Consider the following 20657-nt stretch of genomic DNA (forward strand, 5'->3'; position numbering starts at 1 on the left):
ACTTCTGTATGATCCTGCCTGACTCTCTCCCAGGTCTCCATGACAACGCGTTTAGTTTAGTTTCTCTATATGCGCTATTTCCACTTTGCTCATGTGCACTTCGTCCCTCCTCTTTCCTTCTGAGTGTTACCTGTGCAGCGTGAGCCTGAATGAGCTCCATCAGATATTTGTCCTCACTTTTAAAAAAGTTTTGACGCCAGTTTTTGACTCAAATCCTGAAAAACTGTCTGTAACAGAAAGTGAAGGAGGCTCTCTAAATCACGTAATCAGGCGTTAAGCACCAGGAGCTGTCAGTCAGTCCAAGCCAGAGATGCAGAGCCTCCGTCCGTGGGCAGTGCCGTTGAGGTGCAGAGGTATTTCCTCATCACTATTCCTCATGTATGAACTTAGTGATCTTTTCTCATAAAAGTATCTGTTAATGTGGCGCCTCATGCAATGAACTGAAGTTACAGATGAGCATTTACCGCCTGGTATTTCATTTCACCGTGCGACAACATCAATAAAAACAATATTAAATATTAAACAACATGTAGACAATAAAATTTGTCTCACTGAATTTTTATAGTCGATGTAGTCATTTATGTCGACTAATTATTCCAGTCCTTGATCATTTTTGATATGATGTGACATTTTGTTGCATGTTGTGACAAGATTTGTGATATATTGTGATATTTCGTGATGTGATTAGTCGTAACATGATTTTATACAAAATTGCATAATAAGTTGTGACACGCCGTGATATGCTGTGATATATTGTGAAATGAAGTCATGTTACCTGGTATGAAGTCTGCCTTCTTTTATCATTACTCTAGAATAGATTCATCTAGAATTGTGTGAACAATTTTTTTAAGCAGTAAATGAAACATTACAGGATTTTTATCATTATTTTGTGATTGCTGGTGGGTTCAAAGACTTCACTGCAACTATGCATCGTGCTGGCCTTGCTTTTAAAGCAGATGGATTCCTGCATACACCAAACCAAGCCTGAGGGATTGCAATTGGTCAACACTACTCAGCCTAAAAACGTGCTTCGAACAGAAATAAGGAAACTTCTCATACCTCTATGGACAGTTCCTACATTTTTATGTCAAATCTTTAAATGTGGATTAATCAGCTGAAAATGTCACGTCTTATTTCTTTGCGATTGTTAAAATCTACCTACAATTTGTCACTGGAGATCATTTCATCAGCCTTCATGTTTCCTATTTTGTCTCCTTGACACTGAGCCTCTTGTTACTATATTTACAATCTATTAGGCGCAGTCTGCTCACCAGCTCTGGCTCTCTTGGCTCTGGGATAATGGATTCGTGAGACAGCTATATAGAGGGCAGTCATGGCAGATTTCTGGCATTCACCGAGTCTGTATCTGCTAACAGCTTAGTCCCAAATCCCTTATTAATCAAACTTTGATTCATAAATAACTAAATCAGGCTTTAGTGGAGTTTATTATTCATTTAAAGGCCGGAGATGAAGGGCTGAAAGACTCATCTATGCGTAAACACTGACATTTATCTTCACACATGCAGGAGAGCTGGATTTTTTTTATTAAATTCTATCCTTTTTTTAATCTATTCTTGGCCTGAGGATTTCAGCGCACTGGGTTGCCACAGCGGCACATCATGCTTTATTATTTCCCCGCTGCAGTTTGAGGGAGTCTGATCACGGCTGGCTAAAGACACAACATGAGTCTATCTATCTGCATTTCGCCTGCCAGACTGCCTCACTGTTTGCCGCTGACAGGACAGACACTTCGCAGTGAAACCATTGTATCTGGGGAGGGCGGTTTGAAAAGGGAAATTACTCAGCCCATTACAGAAATGATCGGCACACTGGTTCCCCGCACTTAGTATGGCAATGAGGCAGCACAGTGCGCACAGAGATGGACGCATACGGAGGCACACGAAAGTGCACTTGTACACATGCACATATCGTGTGTCCTGATTCTGACGGCTAGGAAGGACTGTCAGTCTTTTTCTCCCTTCTGAGAAAAAGGATGATGAACCTCTTATGCAGACCTGTCACAGAGAGATGGACGGATACACACCTTTTCCACACACACACACGCAAGCAGCACAGTCCTGTTTTACTTTACATGTGAGCATCAAAGAGATTTGTTTGGTGACCTATTAAAATTCAGCGTCCCCTTTCTTTTTTTTGCCTCCTGCTTTATGAGGATACAAAGAGGCTGTGTGGAGACGTATCGCTCTGTTCTGAGAGTGCATTTGTAAGTTATACCCACCATTCTTCTAATTAACACAGCTCTCTCTGCCTGCGTGGTTGTTGTCTCACTGTGAAACAGAAAGAAACTCGCACACACACACTCAGAGGCAGTCGATTAATCCACGTGCTCAAAGCAAACGCTGCTGGACTCTTGTGTACGTTATGTGGGTTTTGTAATAAGCGGTTCAGTGGCGACAAACAACAAATAGTGGGTCCATGTTAGTGTGTGTGCCGCCTTGGTTCAGAAGGCTGGGGCTTTGATAATGTATTCATGCCTTCAAATGACAAATGGCTCCCACCAGGAGGCGGTTTAACATTTAAATGAGGAGCAGAGGAAAACATTGAACCGCAACACACAACGGTTAGTGGATAAGCAAGGGCAGGAGAGAGTAGCACTGCATGCACCAGGACAAAGACATTAAACACCAGGATGAACTCACAACTTCAATCCACCCACACACAGACGCACATCTGCCAACACAGAATACAAAAACTAATGTGAAGGAAGGAGAAGGGGTAAGAAGAGAGAACAGCTGGCGTCCCGGCGGGGAATCAGAGAGCAGAAGAGAATTTGTTGGCGTGCAAAAGCAGAAGCTACTGCTGAGACTTTACATAAACAGCCCATCCAGCTTTCTGCTCGGGTTGAACAGCATCTCTTCAAACAAACCCAAGCCCGCTCCGCTGGCCTGCCAGGTGCTGCTGCCCGGGCAACGCTGGGTTGTGGCTTTTCAGTAATGAACTCTAAACAGAGGCGGTTAGTCGACAGTGAGCATGAATACAGGTGCAGGGATGAAAGTGAGCAGCGCTGCATGTAGACGGACTCACAGCCACACATGTATGTGGGAGCACCTGCAGCGGCATTCACACATCTATTGAAGTCTTCAGATGATGGAGTGATAAATGGCTCCATCTGCAGCTCTTAACAGTGCACTCAACTGTTGTTGCACCTCTGGAGGATCCTCAAACTCCTGATTGTCCAGTTGAGATGACCCCGACACTGACATCAACATTACCATTACCTCACTACCAGATTAAATCATCCATGTTCCTCCTCCTTCCATCATATTTTTTTCTCATTCTAATCTCTTCCTCCCTTGATCACGACTTCCCTCATTCCCTGAAGAGGGTTCGGTCCATCGTCCACCATCTGCTGCTGCCAGGAGAGCTGCTCCAGCTGACCTGCCCTTATGCTGTTAATCAGGAGCTACAGTCAATCTGCATCTAACCATGCAAAACATTCATCAGGAGTATATTTCCCATTCTGAGCAAGCACAAAAGGTCAGCTTGGCTCCATGGGATTGTCCATAACAATGCAGAAAACTCATATTTCAGCCCTGTCTTGTCCTCCTGTACACAGTGAATTTAATAATCTTAATTAATATCTTATTTTCTAGGATTATTTATTGAATGAAAATCCTGCAGCAGATAGATTCTAAGTATCTGTGTAAATAAATAGAAAGTGTAAATCTAGCTAACTCCATCTCTCACCAAATGTTTCTTTTATCGATTTTTTCTCCTATTCATAACCATGTTTTTCCCAACTGTCTTTTGAAAACAGTTTTTCTTATATATATACGTGTCTCCTTTAGCCTCCACACTCTCTGTTTGACATACGCTGTAACTCACCACTCCTCTCACCAGCCCCCTCCCCGGGGCAAAACAGGGATAGATACTCATCTGAGGTCTTCACTTAAAGATAAAAATGAAGACGTGAGGGTCGATCGATATCCAGTTGGTAGTCTACATAGGAAGGTTGTCATACAATCATTACACAGATCTCTGTGGGGAAGGAGCAAATTTGTCCTGTCAATGACAGAGCGTGCGAGGCGGGGCGGGGCTGAGTGGATACCAGTATTCTTCTCACATTTCAATCACGTCCAACAAAAACACACACACACACCAGCATGGGTAGAGAGGGTGTTTAAGGGTGTGGGTGTAGGATTTTTTTGTAGTTCTTTTTGCATTTAATAGTGGAGCAGAACGGAAACAAGTACATAAAGTGTTTTTACTGCTCAGCTTGAGTTAATAACTCGACTCTGGTCAGTAAGTCCAACACATTTAGAGAGTCTGAATATCTCCAAAATTACTGAACAGCCTGGAATAAAATTTGTATAAAATTCATACTCCTGAGAGGATTAATTCTACAGCAACATTTGCATTTTCAGCTAGTCAGAATATATATTTGAACAAGCACTGGATACCAAAATGTGATCCTCACTTTTTTGCATTTTTGAGCTCGTCACATTTTTCAAGTTTTACTGCTCCTCACTGGTAAATACACACACAAGCCACTCTGTAAGGCATCCCTGTCCAATTGCTCGTTAATGCACATTTTTAATCAGCCAATCACATGGCAGCATCTCAATGCATTTAGGCATGTAGACATGGTCAAGACGATCTGCTGCAATCTAAACCGAGCATCAGAATGGGAAAGAAAGGTGATTTTAAGAACTTTGAACGTGGCATGGTTGTTGGTGCCAGACGGGCTGGTCTGAGTATTTCAGAAACTGCTGATCTACTGGGATTTTAACCAACAACCATCTCTAGGGTTTACAGAGAATGGTCCCAAAAAGAGAAAATATCCAGTGAGCAGCTGTTCTGTGGGACTTAATGCCTTGTTGATACCAGAGGTCAGAGGAGAATGGACAGACTGGTTGGAGCTGATAGAAAGGCAACAGTAACTCAAATAACCACTGGTTACAACCGAGGTCTGCAGAAGAACATCTCTGAAAACACAACACGTCCAACCTTGAGGCAGATGGGCTACAGCAGCAGAAGACCACACCAGGTGACCCTCCTGTCAGCTAAGAACAGGAAACTGAGGCTACAATTCACACAGCAACACCAAAACTGGACATAGAAGATTGGAAAAACGTTGCCTGGTCTGATGAGTCTGGATTTCTGCTCCACATTCAGATGGTACGGTCAGAATTTGGCGTCAACAACATGAAAGCATGGATCCATCCTGCCTTGTATCAACGGTTCAGGCTGCTGCTGCTGGTGGTGTAATGGTGTGGGGGATATTTTCTTGGCTCACTTTGGGCCCCTTAGTACCAACTGAGCATGATTTAAAGTCCACAGTCTACCTGAGTATTGTTGCTGACCATGTCCATCCCTTTATGAGCACAGTGTACCCATCTTCTGATGGCTACTTCCAGCAGGATAACGCTCCATGTCATAAAGCTGGAATCATCTCAGACTGGTTTCTTGAACATGACAATGAGTTCCCTGTACTCAAATGTCCTCCACAGTCCCCAGATCTCAATCCAATAGAGCACCTTTGGGATGTGGTGGAACAGGAGATTCTCATCATGGATGTTCAGCCGACAAATCTGCAGCAACTGTGTGATGCTATCATGTCAGTATGGACCAAACCCTCTGAGAAATGTTTCCAGTACCTTGTTGAAGCCATGCCACAAAGGATTAAGGAAGTTTTGAAGAAAAAAGGAGGTCCAACCTGGGATGGGAGCAGCTGTCACAGCCGATTCTCTACAATAGATCCTTTGCCATGAGTGTGTATTTACAGTTTGGTGAACCATTCACTGTACTCATCCTTGAGCAAGTGTGACATTTTGATGACTGGGCTCTCTGGGTGGATTTTGGCAGATTGTTAACCACTTTACCTTGAATCAATCTTGACAAAATGCAAGAACATGTTTTTCTGAAATCATTCCAAATTTTCACAAAAGCATTGCAGTCTTTATTAGTACAACTTGGTACAGAAATGTTCAGCTTTACAGCATCTTTTGACCTCGCCTCATCTTCTGGCTCCAATTCTAATCTGAAACCATGCTGTGCTCTTATAATCTTCACTATTTCTCATCGTCTCCATCTCTCCGTTCCCACTTCCCTGGCGCTTTATCTTTTTCCTGTTATCTACTCTTATGTCCCTCTCCTTTCTCTTCCTATCCTGACCCTTCCACTTCCCCCAGCTTCTCCTCCTGCCCCATCATTACTCCTTTTTCACTGCTCATCTTTCTGAGGCTGCCAAATTCCCCAGCACAACAGTGCTATTCTGCTGCCTACTAATAGAATCTCCCAGCTCCTCTAATGGATCTGTCAGAATCTCCCTGAGCACAGGACACCAGATAGATTGATAGGGAGAGGGAGAGAGACACAGAGAGAGAGTGGGACAAAGGGACAAAGAGACAGGGAGACACACAAAGAGAAAGGCAGATGGAAAAGGAGAGACGCATCGAGGCTTGAGACAGTTTCATCTGTGCCTTGGGAAGTCTCAGAGCAGCAGGTCCACTGACACTGCCAGCCAATGACCATATGGTCAGACAGGGAGCCATGCCAATTAAGACCACCTCATTGTCACAGGGGGATAATGACAGTTTCAATCTGGACAGGTTAAAATACCAGACACTTCTTTTCAGGGGAGAATGAAATTAAAATCAAAGACAGTGTTTTTTGGTACTCTTCATGATTGGTGATTATTTTGCAGCAGCACTCCTTTAAAAAACAAAACAAAACAAAAAAAGTCTGTGTAATGCAGATAAAAGCGGTGTGATGACTGTTATGTGAATTAACAGAGTACGGCTTAGGCTTGATGCTCCTAAAAATATAACGTAGAGGATATTATTCCTAATATTTTCAGTGCTTTTTGTTTTTCATCTTTCTAATGAAGCTTTGTGACAAAGACTTGAAAGTGAAACTAAATAGATGATGTGTTCCATTAAAATAAATTCTCACTGTATTTTTTTTGCACCATATGTTTATTTCTTGTAAAATGCGAGTGCTAGTTTCAAATAACAGGCTGTATCAAACACAGACGGTCTCTTTAACATCAGCTATGTGTTTCCTGAAACCCATTGTCAGCAAGTGCCATATTGGTAACACTGGCTCAGTTTTGTTTGAGTTGAGTTAAGGCGATGCAAATAAACGGCACGAAATTGTGAAAAATTTGGACGCGTCATATTCAGTCTCCACAGCTAGTGTCCTCTAAACAATGTCTTTGCAATTGTTGTCTTTGTAGTTTTTATCTCTATTGTCACAAAGAACCGGGTGCTGGGACATGAACACAATCAGTGTTGAATGTTTTGGTATGGGACTTGTCAACAACAGGTGTTTTGATTGGTCAGATGTGTACTCCTTGGGAAGCTTTGGAAAAATTGACCTTGGTCTGAAAAATAAAAGCTGCAATTTCGCTCAGTGAAAGAACGTTGCTGGTGTGTAAGCTTGCATTGAAAACAGTAGATTCCAAAAATAAAAGAAGAATTGTGCAAAATAATTGCGCAAAAAATATGTGTCTGGTGTGCAAAGGGCTATAGGGTGAGGTAAAGAGGCAGACCTTGAACCCTTTCACAAACAGTTACAGGTAGGGGTGCACCAATTCTCTGGCCAATCACCGATCTTTAAGAAGCCCGACCTGCTGATACCTTTTTGGGCCGATACCATTTTTTTTTTTTTTTTTTTTTATAACTGACAGCATATACCCTCAATGTTCTAATCTTATTTTATTGAAAATCATTGAACAATAACTTTAAAACAATGAAATATTTATGTTTTAACTTAAACAGCCAATAAAGTGTCCTGAGTTATAGGTCTCAGAACAAAAAGCAACAATGGCCGGCTGTCAGACCTTCCCGACGGTATATAAGACCAGTTTCATATGTGAGGATGGGCCGATCACCGATCAAGACCCCCAAAACTAAGGAAATTGGCACAGATCGATCGGCCAACTGATCAATCGGTGCATGTTTAGTTACAGGGTGCCCACCTGTCAGTCAAATCAGCTAAGCCCTTACATGGGCAAAACTTATAAGTTGAATAACAAAAAAAAACAAAAAAAGAAAACAGATATAGCATTAGTAAATAAAAAAAATCACCCCCATATGCAGATAGAGAAATGAAGTACTCTGACACAAACTTCTTTTTAAACCATCCAGTTTACATCAGCCTTTTTGAAATGAGTGTGTATGTGGTTTCTAGTGTTTCTGCAGCCAGATTCTTGTGGACGCACGATGAACTGCAGTTTTCAACATTTCCTCACAGGTTTCATCTATTAAGGCCAGAGGTTTCTGCTTGAAACCCTTCATTTTTTTTTTTTATAAAAGTCATTTCAGGGGCATATAAGATAATGAAAATGCAGATATTCAGTAACCTTGCAAAGCAGATGGATTAACACGAGTCTATGACTGACATTGTGCAGATCCATCTTACAATTCTACAAGCTGACCTCACTTGCTCCTTTAGTGGATCAATTAATGCTATTTTAGGGTGAGGAGGCGGTCGTCAAAGGTGCATTGGTTCGTTGGTTCATGGCATATGCGAGAAGTGACTCTAAAGAGTAGAAGTCTCATTAGCATTTCTCTCAGAAAAGCAAAGGTTTTTAATTACCTGAAGAAAGGGTCATCTGTCAAGCTTGCACTGAGTAATTTACCTTTCAGCTGCGATACACGCCAACTGTATCATATAAGCTGAAAAAACTTTAGTCTCGTCGCCTTGAGGGTTTCTTTTTGAAAGGCTGTACCTTTCCAAAACACTGTCTATGGGCTGTTGTCCAGATGGAAGTGAAATATGACCCATTTGATGGATGAGTGGAAAAAGTCAGATAAAACATCTAAAGATTTACAGATTATTAGTAACACGTAACACATGTATGTGTAATTATCTCATATCATTTTCATACAGCAGGGGGGTCTGACACTCACCATTGTCTGTGGCGATGAAGACAGCTGTGTATCTGTTGTCATGGACATAAGGGGACTCGCGGTCCAGTGAGGCCGAAGTGTTGACAGTTCCTCTGACAGGGTTCACACTAAGCCAGCCTGCTGGGTCTCGCAGAACAGCATACCTGGGAGAAAGTAGATAAAGTTTGTCAGAAGTTGTGATCATACAGGTGCCAGGATATATACCCCGGATCTGGCAGAAAAGTTGTCTCTCAGTTTGTTTGGGTCATATATTTTTAGGATCCAGGCATCACACTGAGAAAAAACTCCACCGAAATATCCACAGACAACACAGGGATGTAAATATTCCAGATTTGTTTACCTCCCTCAAACACACAACACCCCCACACCGTGAACGATGTACAGAAAGTTACAGTCTTGAAGTCTGTACACATATATATATATATATATATATATATATATATATATATATATATATATATATATATATATATATATATATATATATATATATATTTATATATACATATCATAAACAACACTTTGCTCTGTTGATTTAGCAGAAGTACTAGACAAGCAATCCCCTACAGAAAAGTGGAATCAAGGTTTCTTCTTGTATCTTAGACATCTCTCTAACAGCACATTATCTGTCCTTTAAAGCTAAGCAGCTCTTTGAGTTACATCTGAAAGCAAACGCTGCAATGAGTTAGGACATAGTGGGTGAGATCCTTTGTGTACAATATGTCTGAAAACAAGTACTTCTAGTGAAAGATGTGAAAGCGCTCCTTATACAACACATAGACTTTATTGGAGGTGTTGTTAAATGAGGATCAAGCAGAGCCACTTAACAGGCTGGTAAATATATGAAAGGGATGTGATTTTTCTATATATTTATCAGGGGCCAGGCCAATGAGGAAAAAGCAGATAAAGGGCTGATCAAAACTAGCCAACAACTAGCCAAAAACTAGCCCAACAGCTAATTAAACCAGTCCAGTGCTGCAAGTAGGTCCAATCAGTTGGTGGACAATCAAACGGACTTGCAGCAGCACCAAAAATGCAGCCCAAGATTGTGCAACCCTGATCTATAGTTACAGGATTCTAACCTGACAAACTGAGCCAAACGACTTTTAGTGTCTGAGATAGTGTCCGCTGTGTTTTGAATGATTTGGTTGCAAAAGTGGTCTTTGGCCTTGACATCCCCCAGGTCACTTCTTAACACAGCACACAAGCTTGAGACAGTAACTAGAGATGCTTTTGACCAGAAATTACAGGCGCTCTTGGTTTAGGCAGTGGGTAAAATGGAAACACTGTTGGTGTTCCACCAACAGTGCCGTGGTGTGGGATTTTTTATTTTTTTGAGGAAGCCAAGTGAGACAAAGCCTCTAATCAATATGTTTTTTAGGGAGTGGGGTACATAAAAGACTATGTTGCAGCTTGTATATCGCTATTTCATGTAATGGAAAAACCTGTTAAGAGTGCCCAGAGAGCACTCATTTTACTTACTCACTCTTGTTATGCAACCAACACTTGGAACACCGACACACACCCTTTCACTCTCCCATCTTCAGTAACTCATTCATGCACGTACATTGTCCTCTTGACTTAGCTTAAACATCTTATTAATTTACTCAACGGCCCACTCAAATGCACAACCAGCCGCTTCATGCACACCGCTTTCATTCAGTGGCTTGATGATGACGATTCTGTGATTTTGTTTGTGGCCAAAGACAGGGTGACTTCCCTTGACACAATCTTGGCCAATCACAGGTGAGCAGTGTCATGACCGCCGCCTCATCTGATTGGTTAATCATTCTTCTTTTTTTTTCTTACTAACAGACAACAGTGTGCAATATCGTATTTTTACCACTCATTCTCTGTTTTACACATCGTAAAATGGTCAATAATTAGAGGAAACAAATAAGGAAGAGATGACAGTGACAAAACACAGAAGAATAATCAAAAATGTTAAAAGGAGTATTTTCATTAAATCACAGCTACAGTCTGAAAAAGGAGAGGAAGCATGGCTTCCCTTGGCCTCTGGGAGAAAACACCATTGTCCACCAATCAGAAACATCTCTGACACTTGAGGTCTGACACCCCACTCTGAGACCAGAGGAAGTACAGATATAATCACTTTACATTTGAGATAGAGGGATGCACTGAGTCTGTTACTGTAAAACTTCCATGTTGCTGTAGTAGGATTTATATTTATTTCATATTCTAACATCTGAACAGAAGAAAAACAAACAGCAACAACAAAAAGTGCAGTGTAATGCTACAGGCTAAAGAGGACCCGTGGCTGTGTTGTGCATTAACATGCCAAATCTGGGCTGGAAAAAATCCAGAAAAATTAAGACAAAACTTCTACGCTAAACTTTAAATTCTGTCTCTAAAACATCTAAAAGTCATCAAACATCTTTTCACTGTTCAGATGATGAAATATGGACTCTTGTGCTCTGTTTAACAAAGGATTAAACATTAACAAACTCATTAACTTGAACATGATTGTAAGGCAATGATTACACCGCAGGACAAAATGCAATGACCAAATCCATCATTATAATCAGGAGTTTGTCAAATGTTACTCCAGTGTAAGAAAGTAAAACACTGCAGAGTCTGTTAAAGGAGTGTAAAGAAGAAGAGACTGGTGTAAAATAAGCCTAGAGTTACCCCTTGTGCATAGGCTTGACTCCTCTGTGCATGCATGTGTGGGTGACTGCAAGCACAGCTCCTGCAGGGCCGCGTTTGAAGATGACAAATGTGCATTTGGGCCAAGCCCCAGTCATCACCCTCGAAGATGAGGCAAAACATCAGATCCTGACCCCAGTTATGTGTCCAGTCAGCCGGACAAAGACGGATCAGAGGTTGTGATGGGAAGGAACTTTCGGCTGTGATTACCTCACAAGTGACTGATCCACAGTCACATACCAAACCATTTATATAGCCATGTATCCAGGACAGGCTGCAGTTCTGTGAAATACGACAAGAAAAAGCAACAACCACAGAAAACCAAACATTTTTTAAAACCCTCACACATGTGCACAGACACACAAGACGGACGGCACATTCAGCACAAGGCCACGTTCTCTGCTGGAGTGCTCAGCAGGAGATGAATTGTCCATAAAATGAAGCTCTCTGGCTAACAGAGCACGACAAAGCCTTGGGAAACAGCTTTGCAATCAACCTCTGCTATTACCTTTCTCATCCCGCGCCCACATGTACACACAATTTCTATCACATATGTTGTACTGCTTCAAAGACTGCTGCAAGGTTGAATTCACTATAAATAGTGACACTGTTTATCACTGTATGCTTCCCTCCTTCCTGGCCCTCGTTTCTTACACACATATACAGTCATTCAACCACAGGTGCTAGCTTGAACTGTCTCAACCACAAACAACAGAAATTCGTATTGTAAGCACACTTAAGAACAGGTTACAGTTTATTGACTGCGTGATGTTAAACAAGTGAAATTGGATTTTGTCTTTTATAAGTGTCGTTGACTTAAAATAAGCTGATATCAACATTACCATCTTTCTGCATCTTAAAAAATAATTCTTCCTCTAAAGACTTGAAACTAATGAGGTGTTTTAGTTTACTTCAGGTATGAAAAAAAGAGTCTAACTGATCCAAGACTTATTTTAAGATAATTACCTGTAATCTTCAGATGAGATGTTTATCTGGATTTCACTGGTAACTGTAGCTAACATTGTCAATCATTCATTCATTCATTCATCTTCTGCTGTTTATCAGGGTTAGGGTTGTGGGTGGTTGGAGCCTATCTCAGCTGTCTCCCAGCGAGAGGTAGGGTACACTCTTGACCAGTTACCAGTGAATCACAGGGCCAAGACACAGACAACCTTTCACACACACCCACAGGTAATTTAGAATTACCGATTAACCTGATGAGCATGTTTTTGGATAGAGGGAAGAAGCTGGATTACCCCGAGAGAGCCCATGTATTCATGGGGGAAATGTACAAACTCCACACAGGAAGTGATGAAGGAAAATTTTGCTTATGCATGATTTTCTCATGTTGAAGAAACTTTTTGCTGATAGTACTTCAAATAATATTTTTCTCACATGTACCTACACAAATAATGTTTTATGCAACGTCATATATTCATTGGCTGCCACACATATATATTAGATTCAACTCTGTGTCTGCAAAGGCCTCTGGACTCCTCTGTGCCTTCAGTGGGTGCTTCTTGTGTAGTGAAACAGAGGAATTCCTTCACTAACTGCCTTGAATCAACTGCAGTTGAGTCAGAAGTGAGGCCTACTCTCACAGTAGCCAGGTGTGTCTCTTTTTCTGTGTGGCCGACACTTAAAGTCTTTGCACAGTGATTGCGTTTTTTTTTCGGATTTTAATTTTTAGATTCGTAATCCGAAACAAAATGTTACGCACAGAGACCTTGCACACTGAATCCAATGTGTTTATTCTGTATTAACTGCGAAAATTCCCAGTACAAGAAAAATGGAATCATCAAGCAGTGATCAAGCAATTGATCCTGAGCAGCAGGTGTCGGTTTGTTTGAGGTATGTGCGCAGGGGCACACACACACACAGGCACGGGCACACAGACACACCGTCACATACTTATACACAAGTCTTCATTCAACTTCAAACATTGGCCAAAAAAAGGTGAAAATGTGATTTTGCAAGTAGCCTACAGTCTCTGAATAGTCAAACTACACAGGAAATGAGCTGGGCGGATGCAAAGAAAACGTGAAAAATCAAACCTATTCAGAAAAAAATAATGACAAAAGTTTCGGAGCAAGTGTGCCAACAAAATAACATGGTACTGAATGTATTTTTTAACGTGCCTAAGTTTCAGACTAAAAAAAACAGACTCAGGGTGCAAAGGCCTTTGGAGATTTATTTCTCTTGGTAGGGGATGTCCAGGACTGTCCTTTGTGTGTGCATCTCACATGTACTGGGGATGACCTTTAATTACAAAAAAAGAAAAAGAAAAGAAAAAAAAAAAAAAAAAAAAGATACCTTTACAAACAGCTAATTAAAAACTGTTAAAGAAAAGAGGTTTGTCTTGAAGGTCACTTACATGATTAAAAATACCTATTGTGATCCCTTTAAAGCCTGTTGCACTTGCTGTAATTCCCCTGTTTGTTTGTTTTTTTGGCAGAAAGAAATACTCAAGCTTGTGGACTCATATTGCTTCTGTTCTGATTCTTGATTTTTGCTCCAACACTCTGCATTTTTTGAAGATTTGATTTTGACTTTCATTGGACAGTTAAATGCATTTCTGAAAATTTGACTGAGATAAATTTCAGTTTAACAGTCAGATAAGACGGAACTTCAACTTTGAAGATCTGCTTCAATTTTGGCCACAAAAAAGACATTTCAAATGGCCCACCTCGTGTCAATCAATCAATCAATCAATCAATCAATCAATCAATCAATCAATCAATCAATCAATCAATCAATCAATCTTTATTTATACAGCCCTAAAACATAACAGACGTTATCTCAAGAGACTTTCCAAAAACACTGACGGATCTAAACCTTTCAACATAAATAAGATTTTATTTCATTAACAGAGATAAACATCAAAACAAGTTAAGAAGTCTAATCTCAGCTTAACCCACCATGAGAACAGCACAAACAAAGCAAGAAAAAACTCCCCTCTAACAGACAGAAACCTCTGACATTACATCAATTTTTTTTTTTTTTTTTTGCCTATCTATGTCTTAATTTAAACTAATTTTTTGCTGGTCGTCATTAATCTTTTGAACAGCTTTCCTGTATTTTTATAATTACTTTGCCAAAGGGTGAGAAGTAGAAGAAGAAATAGTCTGCTAATGTGCGAAGAAATAAGATGATTTCAATTTGCCCAATGGCTTCATACCAAGTGGCAACCCTAGAATAAAAATAGGGAACCTTCAAAAAACAGCTTGGGTCTGAATAGTTCAAATTTTTATGCTACAAAACCTACAAGGTTATGCCCATGTGAGGACATGGATGTCTTGACTGACAGACAGCTGGGCACCCTGCTGTCTGTGGAGAGGCCAAAGGCTCAACACCTCTTGAATTAATCTAAACTTGAACAAACTTTATTTTTATATATTATACAGTCCATGCTTCATACAAGGAGAAAAAAAGCAGCATTTTATTCCAGATTTGCCTGAAAATGTGGTAATGATGCCAAGGTCCAGTCTGTAAAACCTTTATTTACGAATCTTCATACAGACAAGAAAGTAGTTTCAATCTTCTCATCTGAGGAGCGCAATGTGGATCTTTTTTTTACCAGAATGCTGAACTATTCATAGTACGGTGTTGTTTTTCAGGAAACAGATACAGTGTGATTCACTGTTCACTTTGTTTCAGCAGCAACAGCTTTTCTTTGGCACTGACGTTCAAACATCACCAGTCCTTGCATCTCAAACCTTCTATAGCCAAAGGTAGTAGGAAGGAGAGTTTGAACGCAGCACTGATGCAGGGCAGACTTGGAAAAAGACCTGGAATCTTGCAGCTTAAGTAGACCGGGTAAATGAGGGGATTCTCTATGAGATAATGAGAGCTGGTTTCTGTTTTCAATCCCTGTTATTGACTGACAACTTGTCCAGTGTGTATCCTGCCTCTCGCCAAACGACTGTGAAGGCTCCAGCCTCCAGTGCCCCTAAACAGGAGAGGTGATCCAGAAAAATTAATGCTTCCACTACCAGAGGATTGACGTCTGGAGCAGCCAAACCAGCAGGCTTCTTCACATGGACTTCCAGATCCACTCCTCAACACCACACTCTCAACCTTAGGATATTTCAAAGCAGACAATCATGTACAATGACACTCAGCAGAGTTTTTGTAAAGTATCAGGATATTGTGTTCCTTCCAGCAGCTCTCAGCACTTGTTCGGGAGAGTACTGCTTCTGTGTGCTTTAGTGCTGGCTCAAAGGTAACCACTGAATGAGTCAGCTCCACTGTTCCTCCTCTCTGTGCAAACATGGGGACAGTCCATTAGAGCCCTTTAAAGGGCAAATTAGAAAGACATTAAAAAGCCATTAGGAATATTCATATCTGGTTATACGTGTTTATCTCCAAAAGCAGAGAAGGAACAAACAAATCAGTCATCAAATGAGACAGCCTGCATACACAATGATCACACATCTTCATTTAGCTCCAAATACACACTTTAAACCATCAAAAGCAAGCACACAGTAAAACACACAGCTTAGTGCAAGCGTTGCCTTTAAGTTCTGCTTGCTTTGTGAAATGGTTCCCAAGAAACTGATGTGATTTGTTCAGACTTTGCTCGAGTGGCAGGAAGTGGTGCGTCACAGGGCACATGCTATGACCTCAATGTTAGAGAGACCAGGTTGTTATATACGGCTATTTTCTCTACTCTGCAAAACCACGACCTCAGGGGCGACTCAGCTGTTATAATGCTGCCTTCAGAGTCCAGTCTGGGTTTGAGTCTGCAAAGTGTAAAAGTGTTTGTCTTCGTTAGCTGAAAGAGAGCACAGGGAGGCTGCTCAGGACCAGCAGGAGTTTAGTGCTTTTGTCTGATTCTCAAGGCGCCCAATTAGATCTGTTCAAAGGCTAGAGGCACGAAAAAACTACTTAACTTGTAAAATCCATTTCCTCTGTGAGACCCAGCATTTCAAAGTGTACAAACAAAGGGGTAGTTCAAATTATTCATCAAAACTGAAATGATTAAGATTTGAAATAAATGGGATGGTTCCTGTTGCAACATTCAGTTTTGCAGAATTACATTTACACTGTGTGTCACTGTGAATGTGTGGTTGGGCTACAGAGGAAGAGGAAAACAGTTTGTGGTTGCAGTCTATTAAGAAAAAGCTAAGCAATGAATCCTTTGAGGGATTGCTCTCTACAAACATGCCCATGATTGCTCTTGTTTGGATTCTATTGAGTAAGATATGCTGCAGGTGTATTACTGATGGGCAGTATGTTTGAGCTTCTTCGCTGCTGGGCACTATCATAGCAGACAGTTGAACAATGATGGGTCTTTTGGTGATCTAACAACTGTCCTACGTTTTGTTTTCAGTGAATCTCGACTGGCTAATACTTTTGAAAAAGTTTTCATTTGTTTCTTTTTTTTAAAACACGTTTTCCTACACTTGAATCTGAATTTATATGGACAACGCGACTAAGTCATGAGCAGAGCCACAAGACCTGTGACCACCTTTTCCACTCACAAGCATTGAACTTACTTACACATCAGATATGATCCCTCAGGCTCTGATAATCTACAGCAGATAGAAGCAGACAACCATGGACATCAAACGTTCAATGACTCTCAACATAGCCTTTATATTTTCCCAATCTTTGTTCCCTTTATCTTGACAGTTAGGTGCAGAAGTCTCATTGGAGGGCTGTCAATTTAGCTCCTAATTATAGATCAAAACAGAACTTAACGGAGAAAGGAGTGCACATGAACAAGTATGATAAAGAACTATCTCTGGTGACGCAAAACTTAGACTGAAAGTAACATATGAATGTAGCAAATTTACACCCCAGTGATATGTAAGGCATTCAAAATGCTACCAGCCTAATTATCAAGCTTTATAAATATTCTGATCTTCAGCCAGGCATTGGAGGGGACTACATCTGGGAAATAAACCAACACTGAACTGCTTGGCTGTGTGTCAAACTGAGTACGTCTGCACTTACACTTACTATTGTGAGTGCATATGTGCGTTTACGCAGGCAGTATGGAAAATCATAGTGCACTTTGATTTCAGAGCTGGGGCACTCAAAACAGTTAAAAAGTTAAGTGTGAAAAGCTGGACCCCCTCTCACCCTCAGTGGTTGACATCTTGGCGGGAACGGATCAAACAATGGATGACTGTTGCAAATGATGAACTTTCCAGTGATCAGAGAGAGTTGGTTCATGGTGACACATTTCTTTCTTTCTCATGCTTATTTATTTTTATATCAGATACCATTGATGGTCATATATCTTCCAGAAATATTATCAACTAAAAAATAAGTTGGAGGGTGCAGACCTCCTTAAGCATATTGATATTGTGACTCAACACTTTAGTCCTACTTTAATGTTATACTCCCTTTCAGCAGACTGTCTGCTACAATTTGGTGTTAGTTTCAGGTTTGTACGATAATTTGTTTCCTGACAGTGTTGAGAATGATGATGACTCAGTACATATTTCATATTCTGGATCTTAGTATCCAGAATATTGCCAGGATCTGGATCATACTTTTACATCTGTCAGAAATTATGGTGATCTTGTCTTGTATTGTTTTGCAAAGCATTCCGACCATTTATTGTGGAGTTATATGGTGAAAACAGCCCTATCTCACAATGACAAAGAATCCTTTAAAAAAGTCCTGGTCAGATCTGGTCTTTCATTTTTGAGTTGTTGTTCACAGACGAACTTTTCCAAAAACATAACCTCCTTGGCTGAGGTAATAACACCTGTGAACGGTTGTGAAATGGAGTCGCCATTTCCATTGCGTGCGAAGGGGCAGTGTTTTATTTGAGACTACACTACCCTGTAAGATTTCGTGCACTGATCTAGTGAATACAGAGTGTTAAAGTGCAAGTGCACTAATTAAAATATCTGTTTTATATTATTTGTTTATTTTCTGTCATAAAACTGGAATAAAACAAGCTTGCTTGGAGGCAGGGGAGTGAGGAAGTGGGATTATCGGGTAAACTGTAAAAACCTTTCTCACTTCATTCCAGCTAGTGGTTGGACCAGCAGGTTAGCACAGCCCCATTTATGGCTGCCCCTACTGAACAGACCATGCCATTCAGCACATGAATGAAGTGAGTTTTTCACACACATTAAATCATCACCCTATTACAGTTATGGTCTAAGTCTTTTTTTTTTTTTTTTTGACAAAAATGAGTTTTTGGCTTAAATCATCTCTTGATAATTCTGTTCATCTCTGGTAAAAGCCCTTAAATCTTTAGCTAAAATGGTCATGCCCTATAGGACAATGGTCTATGTTAAGAGGGTGTATAGGTCATTTTATTTCTAGACTAAGTCAAAATGTTGGATTATTTAATATAAAATGTGTGACTTGGAGAATTTAACACGTTTTCATGATGGCAGCTGCTTCAAGAGGAAACAGAATCTTTAGTACAGAAAAAGCTGTAAACATGATTCTTTAATCAATTTCTATTGGTGAGTGATTAGGTTCACAATCATAAAGGTGAGGGTATAATGTTGTCTAGTAATTTAGTCTAAATTTGGAATCAAGTATATACTAATGTCAACAAATGGCAATCTGACGGTTTTCACATGTTATCTTCTGACCACTCGAAGCAGAAGCTGCTGCAACCAACAGTATTTACCAATCCCAGCTCAAACACCAATGTCACAGTTAGGAGTTAAATGTCTTACTCAGGAGTACTACAGAATGTTGACAGCCTGATCCGTCACTGAGCCCTAAACCTTCCAATCAAGAGATGACAGTTAGTATATAATGCCACATCCCACAAACAAAGCAGACATGGTAAACTTGCTTATGATGGAGGCCAACATTGTCACCCACTGAACATTATTTTTGCTTTAATCCCTCATTGGATGATTTTTGAGGCACTTTCCTTTTTCTCCTGCTGCCACTTCTCACAGTAAAACACAAACAATGTCATCATGATATGAAGACTATCTCTGAACACTGAATCAAACCTATCAGCTCATTATTGTGACAAGTGTAAGATTATGCTATCTTTGAGAGTAACACACTTACACTGTGTCAAAGGCATCAGTGAGACACCAGAGAATACAACTGTTGGTTTTTAAAATAATTATAGACCATCTCAGCGTTTGACTTTAAAATATTCCTATTTCCTTCTTTTTTCCTCCCTGGAAAGCAGACAGCACTGTCAGAGCCACAAATACATCAACATTACATTCATGCATCAATTGTTCAGAGCTCAGTCAAACATTCAGAGACACAGAGCAGGTTTGAGTCCACATCAACTCCCCAAGCATTTCCTGAATTCATCCATCTCTCCCCGTGGAGCTGAGCTTATTTTCTACTGACACAATGCTGAGTATATGGGCGGTGGTGGATATTCATACCCTCACCTCATTCTCTGGATATGCAGTGACATCGTTTTTGTCATAGGGACCAGTATTTCAAGTTAAATGGTGTACATATAATTCAACAGTCTTTGTGTATATTGACATAGAAAACTAAAGTTAGTGGTGGATACAGAGATAATGAACCAAGAAGCTACAACACAAGTGTCCTGCTAATTGTCATTATAGGATCAGGATTCACTAACATTACACCATATGGACACATCTCAAGGCACTGGGCTGTAAGGACCACTTAACAGATAGTCTGCTCACCATCTGGGCACTAAACTAAACTACAAATTGGGTTTACAAATTTTGATTGTTGTCACATTTCAATCAAGAGGCCAAAGTAACTAAATACATTTCAGTCAGGAACACTCTCGTCATACATTGAACCATTTGTTGCTAAATGGATACAGTTAGAATTGGCGTTACAGCTCTGTTTTTCAGAGAACTCCCTGGGTTAGCTGAGCAGCCAGAGAGTGCATAGCAAAACCCTCCATACTTATATACAGATTAAAAGGATACATACATATCAAACTTTTACAGACTTGCTTTTATGTGATGCCGTCTATTACTGTCTTTTACCATTTTTTAATGTCTTTTATCTCTATCTTATTTATTTATTTATTTTATTTTATTCATTTGCCTATTTATTTATTTATTTCTTCTTTTTATTATTATTATTATGTATATGTGTATGTATATGTATATGTATGTATGTGTATGTATGTGTATGTGTATGTGTGTATGTATGTATGTATGTATATGTGTA

At 40.2% G+C, this 20657-nt stretch overlaps 1 protein-coding gene across 1 annotated transcript in view; it reads right to left on the minus strand.

The window, feature by feature from the left end:
• Positions 1-20657, minus strand: part of cdh13 (cadherin 13, H-cadherin (heart)) — a 516276-nt gene that overhangs the window by 44355 nt on the left and 451264 nt on the right. The window contains exon 12 of the mRNA XM_074678416.1: positions 8877-9019. Coding sequence (XP_074534517.1) covers positions 8877-9019 — 143 coding nt within the window. The remainder of the gene's footprint in view (positions 1-8876; positions 9020-20657) is intronic.

This window comes from Halichoeres trimaculatus, unplaced genomic scaffold, assembly GCF_033239565.1.
Source record: "Halichoeres trimaculatus isolate MK-OKI-2021-1 unplaced genomic scaffold, fHalTri1.1 fHalTri1_scaffold_10, whole genome shotgun sequence".
NCBI classification, from domain to species: Eukaryota; Metazoa; Chordata; class Actinopteri; order Labriformes; family Labridae; genus Halichoeres; species Halichoeres trimaculatus.